The sequence below is a fragment of the Gallinula chloropus genome, assembly GCF_964237585.1.
Source record: "Gallinula chloropus genome assembly, chromosome: 3".
Lineage (NCBI taxonomy): Eukaryota > Metazoa > Chordata > Aves > Gruiformes > Rallidae > Gallinula > Gallinula chloropus.
Genome location: NC_140087.1, coordinates 18,740,856 through 18,758,190, shown reverse-complemented (window position 1 = coordinate 18,758,190; position 17,335 = coordinate 18,740,856). Strand labels below are relative to the sequence as shown.

At 36.3% G+C, this 17,335-nt stretch overlaps 1 protein-coding gene across 6 annotated transcripts in view; it reads right to left on the bottom strand.

Moving 5' to 3' along the window:
* The window catches only part of EPHA7 (EPH receptor A7), a gene marked incomplete at its 3' end in the record, with an annotated part of 166,694 nt that overhangs the window by 39,905 nt on the left and 109,454 nt on the right, over nt 1-17,335 (bottom strand). For all 6 annotated transcript variants that reach the window (XM_084261869.1, XM_084261874.1, XM_084261870.1 and 3 more), the window contains exon 6: nt 938-1,062. In XM_084261869.1, coding sequence (XP_084117995.1) covers nt 938-1,062 — 125 coding nt within the window. The remainder of the gene's footprint in view (nt 1-937; nt 1,063-17,335) is intronic.

The following is a 17,335-nucleotide window of genomic DNA, read 5'->3' as shown; positions in this document are numbered from 1 at the left end:
CCTTTGTTCATTTGTTTGCATCATTTTAATTCTGGCTTCTTTTTTTTTTTTTTTTCCTCCCAGAATATTTTATAAAAATTAGGAATATGTTACGTGCTGTAGCTAATTTCCCAGGGAATATGGAGGAGCCACTCTTAGTCTGAGTCCCATGACAAACATGTAGCTGAACAACCTGCCTTCCCTCTACTTTCATCCAGCTTACGGTTGCATGTGGCACTACTTATATGCTTGTCAGAGTTTTTTTATTCTGGAGTACTTCAAAGTTATCATGAGTGAAGCCCTAGACACGCTGAAATGAATGGCAAAACTCTGACTGACATCAATAAGATTGCAATTTCACTCTACCATAAACAGAGATCACTTCATCTACTATTGAAAAGCAGCCCTCGATTCATTGTGTTGAGAGAACAAGTGAAAAATAAATCTCACAATGCTAGGACTTTTTAAAAGGACAAATAAAGAATATTTATCAGCTGAAACTGCAGGATGTGTTTTGGAAGTTTTGAGACATTGAGTCAAAGCGGCCCAGTTCATAAGGAAATTCCAAATGCAGTCAAGAGTTGCATTTGATATATCATCTCAAGACTGGAATTACAAGCTGCACAGAAGGAAATGAAACAAGCTTTATTCACAATATAGAAGAGACAGGAAAACGACAAATATCATGGTAAAATATCCAAGTCCAGCTTAATAAGAAGAAAGAAGAAAAAAGGGCATGCTTGAAGCAAATATTTCTTTTTGAGGGCACCAAAATAACATACACAGGATATATGATAGCAATAATAATAGGTAGTTATGAAAAATGAGTAAAATCAGTGTGACTTTGACGAGACAGGTTAGTTGATAGCTGATGGCGTTTACATTGTTCCACAACACAGCGAGTGAACATGAAGCAAAGAGCACATTGCTGTATATTACAGATAATCTTAGCACTTACTTTCTCATAATACTTGATTTCATATTCAGTAATGACTCCATTGGGATGTTCTGGTTCCTGCCAGGAAAGCTCCACGCTCCTCTGCAGCACTCTCTCTTTCATTACTCCACTAACTTGCGAGGGAGCTGTTTGGACAAGATGTGTCAATAAATAAAAAGCAAATTTGTTGGATGCCTAAAATCAAATGTCATTACTGATCTGCCCCATGCTGAGCCACTTTCATTAAGGTAAAAGAAAGCACCTTTTCATAGCACACAATTCAAAGCTAATGAATATTCAAGCAAGACCCTATTACTGTTCATAAACTTAGAATGGAAAACGAATTAAAGTGCAAACAGCAAAAAGTGGCATTATTCAAGTTAGTGCAAAACTGAAATTGATGGGATAGGAATAACAATTAAGCAAATTAATTCTTATCAAGATAGCAAGGCAGATTTTTAGATTGATTAAGAGTCTAAATATTTATTGCATATGTTTCTGAAATGCACATAAAAAGGAAAATAATATATTAGAAACAAAATAACATTTTAGGCTGATTTCATATAACTGATTCCAATTCTGCTTTAAAAATAATCTGTTGCAGTACCCGATTACCACATGACTTGGCGATGAAAACAACTTTGTTAAGAGACTAAACCCGCTCCTTTTCATTAGTTCAAACCTTTCCAGGACATTCTCTCTTTAGAGCTGAAGTTTCCATATTTAGTCTTGGCATTTTTTGAAAGTGTGAGACAATTTAAGAAGTAGACCTTATGAAAGAAAGGGAACACTGTCTTCCTATACCTCACTCTACAGAGATACACATACGTGTACGCGTACACACATACACACAATTTCCTAATAAACATCACCCACAAACTAGCACCATTTGAACTTTAAGAAACCACAACAATGTACAAACATTACAGAGCCACTGACTCTCATTTTAAAATGTTTTAGACTTAATTTAATAAAATGTGAGACTGAAAAAGTTACTTGCTTTATCAGTTTATCTCATGTAAAAAGAAGATCAAATCAGAAAGGAGAAACAGCAAATTTTCTGCTGATGTGTGGGTCCAAAGGAGGCCCCACATCACATTTTTCCTAAAATATACATATTGCCATATAAGAAGTCTGCTTTACAGAAGTCCTGTAAAGCAATAGCTCTTTCAAAAACAGTTATGGCATTGGAACCCAACAAAGCTTGATCTTGTTCTGTTTCAATTCAATGGAAGTAACTCAAGGGTGTAACACTGCTCATGAAAAAGACAAATAAAAAAGGACCTGATCATCAGGCCTCTGCAGTTAAAAGTAAAATGACAGCTTATGTGTGCAGGAACTTGTTCATCTTTGTAGAGCAGATTCAGACAAAGGAATGTAAATGAAAATAAAAGATAAGGCTTTTTAGATCTTTTTTGAGTAGAACCTAATACTGATTCTATACTTACATGCTTGAGAAAAAAATCCTGAAAAATTTAAACCTTTTTCTAGGTAAAAAAAGAACAATCTTATTTCAAAACTGTATATAAAGCTTTCACTATGGAAAAGGATGTACAGCCTTCAGATAAAACAACAAGCAGGCGAATTTCACTTTCTCTTTTACCATTCACCTTGAATCTAATTAGAATAGTCCCCTTCCTATATTCTTTAGTAAACACACTTTCCTCTATTTAGTTTAAAGAACACAGAAATAAAATACCTAGAATGCACAATCCTGTATCATTAAGGATAAAAGTATAACAATAAACTAAAATTATATTTACAGCACAAATGAGACAATAATACTCTAAAAAACTTAAAACTTGAATGTTAACTTCTCACTTTAATCGTGAATTTTCCAGCCTTTTTATTATAACATGTATATTCATGTAGGTTTTAAAATTAAATTTATTTACATTTCATTAGAGGCTCTAAGAGTCCATGAAAATTAAGGATTGAAGCCATGCATGATAATTTTTATTATGAACTATTATGTTGTATATAATCAATATAATCAAAGTTGAAGACCCTTTAATGTAGGCTGCCTAGCTGATAAAATCCATTGAATCATGGAAGCACCATGGTTTGATATCACTCTTTTTCACTCTTGTACTCTTCTTTCTAAAAGCTGAGAGTATTTTCACTCTAATTAGTGGAATATATTCTTTTTTTGTAGCTAAGAGTCTGGAATGCAGCAAACTAATTTAGTCTGTCTAGCTTTCTTTGCTGTGATTAACTAGTTGTCGTCTTTGTCTAAATGAGTACCACAGCATCCTGGCTGAATTTCAGAGAAGTCATTATGTTTCATGTATAATGTTCTATCTCATCCAGATAAACGTTTTCAAATTGCTAATTTTACATTTTTAGATGCCCAAAACTGTTAATGTTCATACTTATCATGCAACAGTTTTATATTACCTAGTTCACTAGAGTTTGTTCTCAGCATTTGCTGCCTTTTATTTTAGTTTATCTTTTTTTCATTCTGTTGGTCATAGCACTCATTTTTTTTAAGCAGTGAAGCAGAATGAACTTGCTTCCCCTGTATTAGTTAACTCTGCATATGTAGGGAAGGAAGAGACAAGGGGAAAGATTGTAGGCGAGGAATTAAAATTGAAAGTTCCTATGCGAGATTCCTACTTAATATCTGTATAAAGTACACCACAAACAGGCATATTCCATTCTCAAGCAATTCTCATTCAAAACAAAATCTCAGTGATATGTCAACATTGCAAGATAGAGTTCAAACATTTTAAATAAATCCACTCTTAATTATATTTCCTGTGAATTAATATTCTTCTTATCCAAGAATGGTCAGATTAGAAGCCAGTCTTGGTTTTGGGTGGGGTTTGGGGGGTTTTCAGCGGTTATGTTCTGGCTTTTCCACCACAACGAAAAACATTGTGGTACTTTTCATGCATAGAAGAACCACATGAAGAAGAAAATTCCAACCATAGAAAAAACACATGAAGAAGAAAATTCCAACCCTAAAGATTTTATATGTTGGTAGTTTTGAAGCCAATTATGTTGCATATAATTCCCATAGCACATGATATTCCTAAAATGCAGTAAGTTACCTAAGCTTAATTTGCATCCCCACGTTTGTCTGGGGAAGAAGGGAATTTTCAAATCAGTTGAAGCGAGTATCATCGTCTGGCAAGGTACACCATTCTGCAAGGAAAGCTCTGTAAACTAGAGCAACCATGTAAACCAATCTATTGACATGAAAGGCTGGATGTATATGCTGTCTTTGTACTGCCTTTTGGTTTGCATTTCTTGATCTGTGCTTAATGAGAGTGTACAGGTCAGAAGCATTTTGTTCTTTATTCTAGTATAATAATTTATTCTGTATTCTCTCTCTGTATTTTCTCTGTGCCTTTCTTACAGACTATTTTGCATTAGTGTTTTCTTTGTTCTGGCTTCCTGACACCTCCTTTTAAACCTTTAGTGCGCTTCTCATTGCCTATCCATGTTAATTAATTAACAACCTATTTATGGTTTTGAAGCAGCTATGTTTGAGCAAGCTTGAAAATGAGTTAAAGCATACAATTAATCCCTAAATAAAAAAAGAAGTGTAATAAAGATAACTCTATAAAACCAAGTTAAAATATATTTTTCCCATTGATAAACAGTAACAGTAATAAAAACAATGCCATCATAAATAACAACAATAATAATAATCATCCAACTTTTTCAAGTAGTTTTTTGTTTCAGTAATCTCTTTCTTGCCACTGCATCTATAACTAAGTTGTTCATGATGAAGACACTTCTTACAGCATTTTAGACAACTTAGTACCCAGTCCTGAATGACTTGAGCATGCATAATCCCTACTGTATCACTTCAGGTTACAAAGACGCATCACTTGTCAGAGTCATTATTTCCATAATATATTACACTGGGGGATACAGGCTGTTCAAAACACCATTTGCTATCAACTTTCTTTCTGATATACCTCATCTCTTCTTTTTCTCCTTCCTGCTGACACAACATCCAATGCATCAAACACACACAGCCTCTCAGGGCTAACATGTACCTACACATGCTGCATAAGAAAGTACTTCGAGAATGACAGGCCCTCAGCACACTCATTCACCTTTTTTAAATGCTTCAAATATACCATTCAGCAAAAGGAAAAATTGATTTTTCACCAGGTTTCAACATCACAGCCACAGAGAAATATAACTCTGCTGGGCTTTACTGATAAAGCCTTCAAGTTATATAGATTTCAAGCTGGTCATCATTTTCAGATCAAGTTATAGAAGAAGTTAAAACTGAGGTGTCAAAAAAAGAGCAGGATATTCCAAGGAGAGAGAATATTGCATCTAGTAGACTGATGTGTTACATCCACTATGCTAAACCAAGCATATGGTATACTATTAATACGTGCAAGTGTTTAGGTATAGAACACTGTGGTGATTAGTTTGGAAGGCTTTGCTTTCAGTTCAGAGTCCTCTGGATCTGTTATAACTATTTCTCTATCGTTAGGTATTCTCTGGTTCTTATACCTAACATTTCCCTTGATCCACAGTGTACTTTCCAAAAGAAAAAAGACAGATGCAAAAAGTAAAAAATACTTAAAAAAAAAACAATTAAAAAACTGAAAAATGAAAACACATGAAGCTGAACTTTCACATATAAGAGCAACTAGGCATAATGCACCAATTGCATGCACAAAATCAACTGTAACACCTTTTTATTGAAAAAAGATAACTCAGCAAAACCGAACCATTTCTGCGTTTTCTTAAAGCCCTGCATCTTGAATGTGTTCCAATTCCATCAACAGCCCCAGTCATGGGTACTTTTAATTTGATACTTTTTGGAAAGTCTTTCTAGAAGCAGCATTCTGGGTATTTAACAGTTCATGTGTATAAAAATCTATTAAAAATCCTCAGAAAAAAACAGTTTCAGCCCTGCAATCCCACTTCAGGCAGAAAGTTTCAGAAATTAACAGGAGTGAATATTCCCGATGCAGGACCAAACTCTGCATCAATAACTTCCACCAAATCTATGTTTGCAACTTGTTTCATTGTTCATTATACAGGGACTAATGAATGACTGGGCTTTCAGCCTTCCTTTTGCACATTTATTTTATAATGATGATAATGTGCTTAAGAGAGTCAGAGCTTTGCTGATATCAACAGTGACACGTTCATAACACGGGACCCTTACAGCTAAGGAAACACAAAAACTCTTGGCTTTTTGTCTCTTTCATTTTGCAAAGACACGCATCAATCACTCAAAACCATGGGCTTTTCACACAGCAGCAAGGAGATCAATGTTTACATCCCTGTAAAACTGTGTCTTAGGGCCCAACGTAACTTTTACACTACATGAAGCATTAACACTATTTTTCTGCAAGAGTGTTCTGCGGCAGTAGGGGATGTTTTGAGTATTCAGCCTGAAGGGGACATGGCTAACAGATGCAAACCATGGAAAAAATGGATCCCTATGGTTATAACCTACTCTATTATTTCTTTATAAAATGTCTTTGCTGTCTTCTTTCTTGGCAGAAATCTTTAGATAACAGAGATGTTTTGACTCTACAACTATTTTAAGGGAGACTGGAATCTGGCATCTTACTGACAACAAACACATAATGAACTCGTGTATATATATTTGAAAATACTAGCAGAAAATTATACTGCTGTTAGCTCTTAATGGTTGTTCAGGAAGAGAATACAAAAGTCCCTGTACTCTATTAACAGTCCTGCACGAAGATTACCCAAATGGCTCCCTTCTGCACTGGCTTGTGTACTAATTTGCTCCCAAGGGAAAGCCTGTAAATGAAGTCATAACCTGTCGCCCCACCATGCACCAGTTTGCTCTGAAGGGAAACTTAGGTCTCAGAACTGCCGAAATTACTAAATAAGAGTGGTAGGCAAACAAATTATACACCTTGAAGAAGTGCAGCTACTGCTGTCAGGGCCCTGTGATCAGCATGTGGCACCACACTGGTTCTGATGCTGGTCTGAGGCAAGTACCTTGACATGGGTTTGCAGGCACTGGGCAAACTTTAAGAGTTTACTGTGTATATATTTTCCCATGAGTATACACAAAGCTTTGTGTGGGGAAAAAAATCAAATAAAGATATTTAAAATTTAGAGCACATGGCATGGCAGACATCCATAATAGATTCTGGGGGGAAAAAAAAGCCTACATTTCATGTTTACACTAATATATACAATAATTTTCATGTTATTTTATATGATAGTTCTTAAAAAAAACCCAAAACAAAACCAGAAGTGTGTACCATAGCTTTTAAATTGAACACTACTAAATGGATAGATGGAAATTCGTAAGACTTCCTTTTTTCGTTACAGTGCATTTCTCTCCCCTCAGTTAAGTCTCCACATGACAAAGCAGCCCATGATAAAAGGTTATTGAGTACCACTGTATTATGCCATTAGTACCCATTGCTTTGGATCAATGACAGAAAAATTCCCCACTGTGTTTACAAGCTGCAGCATTCAAAAAGAGACCCAAATAAATCAGATATTTTACACTAACAATATCCTACAGAGAAGCCATTTTAACTTCCTCTCTGACACACTTTACTTTCCGGCTCATAAATATAACACAGTGTGTGTACAATGCTCTGTGAGCCACGAGCACACACAGCTCTCTGGGCCACTTGGGGATGTCCTGAGTACATGGTAACAGGGAATGTAGTCAAGTAATACTTGACTGCATTACTCCATTACATTTTTTGCCATTGCTTTTGTGGTTGAGAAACTCTCAAATTACCTGCTGATCTACAGAGAGGAACAGAAGCAGTAGTTACCTGAATACTTTTGCGAATCAATGAATAAGTTACATTTAAAAAATGAGGAAAAATCAATAGATATATTCTGAGCTCCCGTAATAATATTAGGGAAGTTGTAAGAAAGCTTATTCCCAAATAGCATTCTCACAAAAATATGTAGCTGTTTACTAGTTGTTCATATCTTGTGTGTATATGATGCATGTACAATAGATAATAGTTTGGTAGTTCCTTCATCAAGCTCAAAACTCACCGTCTGGATCAGTTTTATACACAGTCTACTCTGGCAAAATTCTGGGGACAGAAACCAATAAAAAGACAGAAAAAGAACTTACCAGAAAGAGATGAAACAGTTTAGAAAGATCAGGGCTGACAGTTTGTCTATCATGTTTTGGGTTTTTTTCTGGTCAGAGTCTATGTCTAGACCCATACTGTGAACTCCCCTGTTTCTCCTGCCTGACATTTGGTACAAATATTATTGTCATGTCTGTATCCCATTTCTTCCAAAACTGGCAACTTGGGCATCAATCAGTGCTGAACTGATGCTGAGTTGCGTAACAAGTGACAACATTGACTCCCAAGGTATCCACAACTCTTGCTTTGTGAATAAGTTTTGACATGTTAGGCACAAACCTGATTCTTACAAATGTGTTAGAGCAACAAAACAGCATTACAAATAACAGGGAGCGGCTTTTGTTCTCCTGAAGCATTTGTTTTCCTTTGCAGAAGAAATATTACTATGTTAATTAGATTTTTCTTTTGTCCTGCCTTCTTTTGCGATTCATCTTTCATAACTCTTTTTTTTTAATTTTTTTTTTTAGCAGAAACATCTGCCACCAGCTTTGCACTAAATCTTTGGCACACAGGTATTATTCTTCATTAAAGAAAACAAAACACCACAAAACTCCCAAAGATGAGGATACTCTTTTCCCTGGTGGGCTACTCAGACACATTATGTTCTCCTCCTGTCTCCAGTCATCTCTGCTGGCAAGTGTCAATTACAAACACACATTTTAGGGAATGGAAGGATAAAGCACAATTTACAAATACTTTCCTCTGGAAGGAGACAGGTGTAATGACTGAGACTGTTTGCTGTAATTGAATTTCATGCTGTCATCTATTCACTCACAAAAAGATGTCAGCTTCAAGGATGCTACTCATGGGAAAAAAAAAAACAAAACCAAAACCCCTTAATACATTCTCACTGCTACTGTAGAGCTAATATTGTCACCCCAGTTTCACTTGTCTAAAACTAAAAGTTGCTTTTGATGGAGGATATGAGGTGATTAGAGCTGTGGCTTTGGAGGCCTATGGACTAGTGCAATTATGTTTATTTAGCGTAGCATGTCCAGGAGACAATTGACTGAATTCCAGCCCCATAACAAAGTATTTTGTTTTAGACATGGCCAACAAAAAATGTGCAAAGTGCCATGCCAAAAAAATAAGAACAGTTGATCAAATATTAACAGAAAAGCACATAAATATTCTATAAAGATGTCAGCACAAAACAATAATTATCACTGTGCCAGAGGTTTGATCAAACTGATGCTTTCAAAGACATAATTGTTCAGTGGGGAAAAAACCATTACCTTACCCACATTCCTAAAATGTGTACAACTTCTGTTCTAGCCTTCCAGATTCCTGTGAAATGCATTATAATGGCACTGCTAATTATGGGCATATTTCTGAAAGCAGCATGGGTAATATTCCCAGGGAACACAGGAAGAATTCCTTGCAAAAATGGCTCACTTGTTTTTTTCAATGTTATGAGCCTGTACTTCTCCCAAAATGCATTAAATATCTAGAATTTACAGAGGCAGAGAAATATCTGTCTGAGAATCTCTGTTACAGTGATATATATCAGAAGTAACAAGCCTGAAGTTAGTGCCTATGTTCAGGAGTGAAAGTCATGTCCGTGAGAGGAAGGTCAGGCACAGCAGTCAGCCTACGTCTCCCTTGGTCAGGGCTTGTTGAAGAAGCAGTTTACTAAGAACAGTGAGGTCACTGCTGTGGGGAACTGCCACTGTCATAAATACAATATTCAAGATGTCCCTTGAAGTACCAATACTCACATACATTCCAGTAAATGAGAAAAAAATGCATTTTGTTGATTGTCACAAATCAAATGATTTGGGGAGTATTCATGAGCTGTTAAAAATGTCATGCAAAAGCAGAAGGAAAACCCATTATCTTGGGGGGGTGTATTTTATAAAGTGATTCTAGTTGATGTATTTGAACATACAACATAAATATTAACACCTGCCTCTTAAGCAGCAACAATTAGAGATAATGCATATATTTAATAATAAAATATGCAAAATATGTATGAAAATACTTTCAATTTGTTTAATTTTTTTCTTTTTTGCAACCATTAATATTAAAACTTGTAACAACTCTATAAGATAAACTGGCATTATTTAAAAAAAAAAACAAAAAATCAACCCTATCATCTATTACACAAACAGCAAACTCTAAACATTATTTCCAAAAGACCTTAAATATTCTTGACTCTGAATAATACACACTGTTTCCTAAAAATGCCTATTTTTTTAAAATAACTTTAGATTTGGGGGCATTTTTTTTTCGCTATTTGAGAACATGCTACGGTTGAATGCTTCTCCAATGCTTGCTCACCATAAAACCTTGCACAAAGACTTGTCTGATGCAGAAACATATTAAACTGGAAAGACATCAATCATTTAACGAAAAAATTTACTACGCGGTTTTAAAAGCTGTACAGAATCATCATCTTTTTACAGACTTTCTAGAGGCTTCACTTCCCTGAATGCTATGAGGCTCTAAGGGAAACCCAAGTTCTATATCCAAAGGTTAACGTCTTGGAGATTTAGATTATGAAAATGTCAATTGCACAAATTATAAACCCATTTAGCTTTCTGATTAGTTCCACTTTTAGCATAGCATTTAGGGCTCAATTCTGACCTCTCATCAATTATGTTTTAGTTTAGCTGCATTGATTTTATCTAAGTTATCCTTGCTTTATACCAATGGAAATAAGATCAGAATCAGGTCCTAAGGGTAAAGTAATTAAAAATTTAATTACCACAACTGATCATGCAATGTAGCTACATCATTAATTGGTTACTTTTTTTTAAAAAAAGAAAAGATTAAAATTTCTTTGCCAATTTCACAGAGATAGGTTTTTACTTTTTTATTTCAGAAATAGTACTGGATGGGATCCAACTTAGGCACCTGGGTGTACCTACCCTTTAGGAGACTATAGCTCTCCTAAATTAAGAGTGTAAGTTTTCCAGAAATACTTTGCTCCATGTAATATAAAAGTAAGTGCATTGGAAAAATTCAGAAAGAGGTCCTGTTGGTTTAAACTGAGACCCATACATTTGAAAACATCTGCATTTTAAGACCTTTGAAATTCTCCCCTATACGGTGAATTTAGGCACTGATTTTAAGAAAAAACGAGACCTGGTACAACAAATAAACGTGATGCATAACATCTACATACTTTTTAGGTGAGGTAGATGTCGTCTTCCACACACTATTTAGAATTTCTTCCTATCTCCTAAATTTTCCTTGTATATTTAAGGAGGTGTACGCCTTGATCCTTAACACACCTTACAGTAATTAGTCTGGAGTCTGCTCTGACTTACCTCTCCAGGTTTCTACACACAATAGTATAAGTCTAATTGTCGATGAACTTGGAGGCGCTTTAGGAAGCTGCAACCTAATTGCTGTAAGTACTTGCACAACTTGCAAGTTCACAATTATAGGGAATCAATTTAATGCTGAAAATATTCCTAAGCAGAATTGAAGTGTGAATGAACATTTTTATAAGAAAAAAAACCCTTCAAAACAAGGCCAGAACAGCAGCTTCTGGGTCTGATTCTCTGTCAATTTTTAATGGTGTGAATAAGTAGTGACTGCACTGACTCCTTTCATCCCAATGTTGAACTTTAATCCATAACCAGGATGAAGGAGATGAAAATGGAGCTCTTTGCAGTTAACAAAAAACCATGAAACATTTAGTCAGAAAGGTTAAACTAAAAAAAAGAAATGAAAAAAAAAATATACAAAGCTGGTTCTGTTGTATTGCAGAATTACTCAATATATTGGAAAAATAAGCGAAATTGCATAAGCAACCTTGAATAGTTTATTATGGTTCTATTTATACTAAATAATAAACTTTAGATCCAGTTCTCTATTCCCTCACTCATTGTGAAGGTACTGGGAGAGTAGTCTCTCTCTCTTAGACTGCATGCAACATAGGCTGTCCTGCTACATAAAAGTAAGGAAAAAATGGTGTCTACACATCTTATGAGTCCTTCCAGGTTGTACATGATACAGCAAAAAGACAGTAAAACTGGAATGTAACAAAAGAAATTAAATTTGAGTCATAACCACAGTTCTATTCTGTGTTTTAAAGAAAATTACTGTTTTCCTATGCAGAATCTGTAGACAATTTTTCAATTACTGTTTTCCATGAGAGGCTCCAAGTCTACAGTAAAAATTATTGCTACCTATATGTACCTATAACACAAAAGTTGGTTTCACTACCATCATCAGAAGACTTAAATTTAGTGATTCCAAGGAACATCACCCAGTAGAGCAACTCAGTTTTCATGAGTGAACAGTGTACGATATGGTACACATTTAGATTAGCCAAACAATGACAACATTTAGACCAATAGTGTATTAAATATCTGATGTATAAGGTTGTGCAGCATCTAAACAGAAACAAAAATAGGACTATATCCTCTGAATATCAGTCTATTGCCTTATTAATTTGAAAAAGCTCTGGTGCAATTATTTATACTCATGAATGTATTACAATACATATATTAAGATGGATATACATCAGAATCATGAACAGCTATAATTTTCTTCCATAATACATATGGTGTAAGCACTGCTTCCCATATGAAATGGAAAAAAAAACCCAAACTGTTGGTACTGGAATTTCCCATAATAATAAATATACTGAATGTTCCCTTAAAGGTGCATGTAAAAACCCTCCCTTACAAGATAGCTATGCTAAAACACTTACAAACTCCCCTTGTGATTATTCAGTGATAAAAATACTCGATCTTCTCATTACCTAGATATGAGTTTCTGTAGGTCTTTACATGAGTCCCACTGAAAAAACCTGCATAAAAAAACCCCACCAAAATTCCCCCTTTTTTCTGATTAGCCAACGGTGGTTGAATTAGTCATAAAATAAAGCTGGCAATGATTAGGGCATGTCTTATTTTAAATCTCTACTTGAAGGGGTTTTCTTTTTTTAACCTTGTAATTTCTCTAATCCAAACTAAATTAAAGGTTTATGAAATAGGCATATAAAGTCAGATAATATAAAGACTCATGGCACTTTTATAATAACATTTGTGTCCCACAGGAACCAATCAGAGCTTCATATATGCAGTAAGTGTGCAGATTAAATAGGATAGATACCTACAAACAGACATGATTGCAAACTGATTTTAGGACTGCAGCATCCAACAGGCTTATCTTTATTCAAAGAGCATTTACTATATACTGGTGGCTGCATACATTTCTATGTTTAAGGGAGAATACAATTTATCAATAAAATTCTCCTTACCTAAAGACAAATGTCACCTTTTCCCCAAGAATGCAATAGCTGCCTGGGCTGATCCCACCTAATTTTGCACCTGAGATATTAAATACTAAACTACCTTCCTGTAAGGGCATGGCAAGTTTTTTGTAGCAGAGGGAGGCTATAGGGGTGGCTTCTGTGAAAAGGTGCCAGAAACTTCCTCCATGTCCAACAGAGCCAATGCCAACCAGCTCCAAGATGGATCTGCTCCTGGAAAAGGCTGAGACCGTCAGCGACAGTGGTAGCACGTCTGGGGTAACAGAGTTAGGAAAGGGGGAAAAAATACTGCTGTGCAACAGGCAACTGCAGTCTGAGAGAGAAGTGAGAATATGTGAGAGGAACAACACTGCAGACACCAGTGTCAGAGAAGGGGGATGAGGTGGTCTAAGCAGCAGAGTAGAGATTCCCCTGCAGCCCATGAAGAAGACCATGGTGAGGCAGGCTGTCCCCCTGCAGAAGATGATGGGGAGAAGAAATTCCACCTGTAGCCTGTGGAGGACTCCATGGTGGAGCAGGTGAATACCTGAAGGAGGCTGTGAGCCCTTGGAAAGCCTGTGCTGGAGCAGGGACCTGGCAGGACCTGTGACCTTGGGGAGAGAGAAGCCCATGCCATACCAGGGTTGCTGTAGGGACCCAATGCTGGGGCAGTTTGTGAAGAACTGCAGCCTGTGGGGAGGACTTGTGTTGGAAAATTTGTGGGAAGACTGTCTCCCATGGGAGGGACCCCACGCTGGAGCAGGGGAAGAGTGTTAGGAGTCCTCCTCCCGAGGACGGAGGAGGGGAAGAGACAACATACGATGTACTGACCAAAACCCCTATTCTCCATCCCCCTGTGCCCCTTCAGTGGAGGCAGTAGAGAAATTGGGAGTAAAGTTAAACATGGGAAGAAGGGAGGTGTGGGGGGGAAGGTGTTGTTAAGATGTAGTTTTACTTCTCATTATCCTACTACTCTGATTTGATTGGTAATAAATTATATTTTTTTGTGTAAGTTAAATTTATTTTGCCTGTGATTGTAATTGGCGAATGATCTCTCCCTGTCCTTATCTCTACCCAGGAGACTTTTGTTGTATTTTCTACCCCCTGTCCAGCTGAAGGGAAGGATAGAGCAGATTTGCTGGGTCAACCCACCACACCTCCCTTAAGATCCTTTCAGTTAATCAAGAAAAGGATCCTCCTGCTCATTTAAATCTTATGGAAAGCAAGTCTTAGGTTGGCCTTTAAGTTAGGTTTTGTCCCAGGTGTGTCCTGAGATGGAGCCTCCATTACTTGACTGCTAAGACTGGCTTTTTTCATGCTACAGCTTTTGTAAGGTTCAAGGTTCTTTTATTATTTTATTAGTATTATTCAATTTTAAATGGTTAGTCTAATGCTTGTTTCCTGTTATAGAAATAGAGAGATGCTATTTTTTTGTATTTTCCTCCAATTATTACCCATAACTGTAAACTTGTAAGACTAATTCTTGAGTGTATGCAGTAGATGCTTAATTAAAAAAGGAAATATAATCAAGGAAAAGGGCTGCCCTAAAAGGCTTCCAGAGAGATATCCTACCTGGTACAGTTCAGCCATCAGTTAGGGAGGCAGGACTTCCCTCTGTTGGACCTCAGAAGCATTTACCACTCTTCAAGAGGTAAACAAGGCATATCCTTTAAGGATTCTGCTTTACCCAGACCTTAAAATTTTTGTTACGTGATATAGAGCAAAATTTGGCAGAAGCAGTCTACCACCTACCCACCTTTCTGCTGCAGTTTATAACTTTTCTCCAATATCCCTAGAAACCACTCTCACCCCCTGGATACAAACAGACTTCTGAGTTTCTGCAGTTGATTTCCACAAGACTGCATTCTATTGAACAGATTTACATAAAAGATTCGTAGATATACTTGATATATTGGGATTGTGACTAATGTAGGTTTGTGAGGTGCAACATGCAAACAGCTAGTGAGTCAACCTACAGCACAACAGTATGTCTTAAGCGACCAAGCCTGGTACAGGATCCCCCAAAACTGTGCTCAAACCATACATTTTACTGTACAGCCAGTCTATCTTGATGACATACTTTAACATTAAGTATGTACTTCTCCTCTTTTCAATTCTGTGGTAAAAAGCTGGAAAAGAATTTAAAAAAAAAAGAAAAAAAAGATATTTCAAAATACTTAGAATATATGTATTTTTTTCATGCGTATACTTTTACATACATGTATATACTTAATAGCAAGCTAGGTCTCAAAACCCACCCCCTGAAACCCAAACAAACCAAGAAAGATAATCCAAATCTGCAGCATTTTTGCACAAGATGTACTCAATTAGTGTGAAATTATCCTATTTTCTCCTTTCCTTTAGGTTTTATACTAAAGGGATGGGATGTGGTTTTTTGCACTCAGTGCTTTCTGTATGACTGCATCTGCTTCGTTGACTTTAACATGAATAAAGAGAGATCTGCAAACGTTTCTCCCCTGCCCTGAGTGTGCAACAGCAAGTGAAATGCCATGGCTGGTCTTGAGTACTGGCTCAGTACTTCCAGAAGGTCAGGAATGCAAGCATTTGGATAGAGTTTAAAGGAAGTTTAACTGGGGGGGAGGATTGGGGGGAGTTAATGACTTAACCTGCTCTGAGACTCTGTTAAGCTGTACGCACACATACAGACAATGACAATAAAAACGTTAGACTAAAGAAATTCTCCTTACCTATAGAATATCAATGCTTATCAGAGGAACTTTATCTTGTTCTTAACAAGTTGAATCATGAAAAACAAGATCAATAAGGGAGGATGTCTTTAAAGCTCCACTGTTGCATAATGGAAATTACTTTGAAGAGCTGGCTGTGTGTTTATGGAGAGTTAGCAAACTGTCCCTGCAGGCGCTGGTGACATTAGGCAGCTTAAAATACAGTATTTTACTTGAAGCGTATCTGACTCATTCTATTGGCATAAACATCACATGTTTAGCATTAACTGCTTTTACAACCTGCTTTATAAATACATTTTGCTTCCCTTTCCAACGGCTGTCTTCTCCTTTCTTATGTTACAAATATTTTTACTTGTTACTTTTGCCTCTGACAGTTTGACGGTTATTACCTTAAGACATTGCAGGTGTTCTTTAGTTCTTTTCAAAGAATCATTTAGGTACCTAAAGCCTTCAACACATTAACAGGTGACTAATTTTTAATGGCACACCTAAAAGAATAAAGCTCAAAGGCAGAAAATACATAATGAAAATAAAATGGCGACAGAAGCAATTAATGCTTTTCAAAAACCCAGTGGTATTATTTTTAAGCTGAAATAAAAAACGGTCTAATCACCAGCACTTTAGAATATGGCACTGCAACACTCAGGTTTTCATAAATAGAACACACTCCTAATTAGGCTGTTAATCATCAGAATGAAAGGTGGATCAACAGTGTTAGCATTTGCTATAGATATCCACATTGCCACTGGTCACCCAGACAGTGGCAGGTTTGCTGGAATGCTATTTTTGCTTAAGCTATGAATGCCTGGTAAGACTGATCTGAATTCTCTTTTCTATAGACTTCCTGTATTCATTCTACCTTCTCATTTTGTCTGTATTGAACAGTAAAAACAATGACAAAGCGTTTCCAGTATTGACTCAACTATCACCTATGTAATGTTTTGTGCCCTTAAACACACTCAGAGTTTTAAAATCAAGTGTTGGACTTGGAATAACAAAATGGTAGAGCTTAATGAAACCTAAATTCTACAGAATTTCCATTATGAAATGGGGACAAAGACTTTAAGTGTCCTGGCTACAGGAGAACCAAAGAGCATGGAAAAGTCAAATGGCTTAAATACAGCAAAATAGTGTCATTGTAAGGAATGTTGTATCAAGACACTGGGTTGCCTCTCATACCCATCCTTCTAAAGTTACATATAGTTCAGAGCAACCTCAGGAAAACATAGTTTCAGGTCTCCTCTACTATAGCTACAGAAAACTTGTACTTACTATGGAAGACTTTTCTCTGCAATGTTTGCCCATGGCAGATGAAGATTACATAAACTGCACAAGTAAAATGGGTATTGAGTGGTTTAAGAGACAACTGTGTTTGAACAGAGATTGTCCAAACTGGGCTCTTTTTTACATC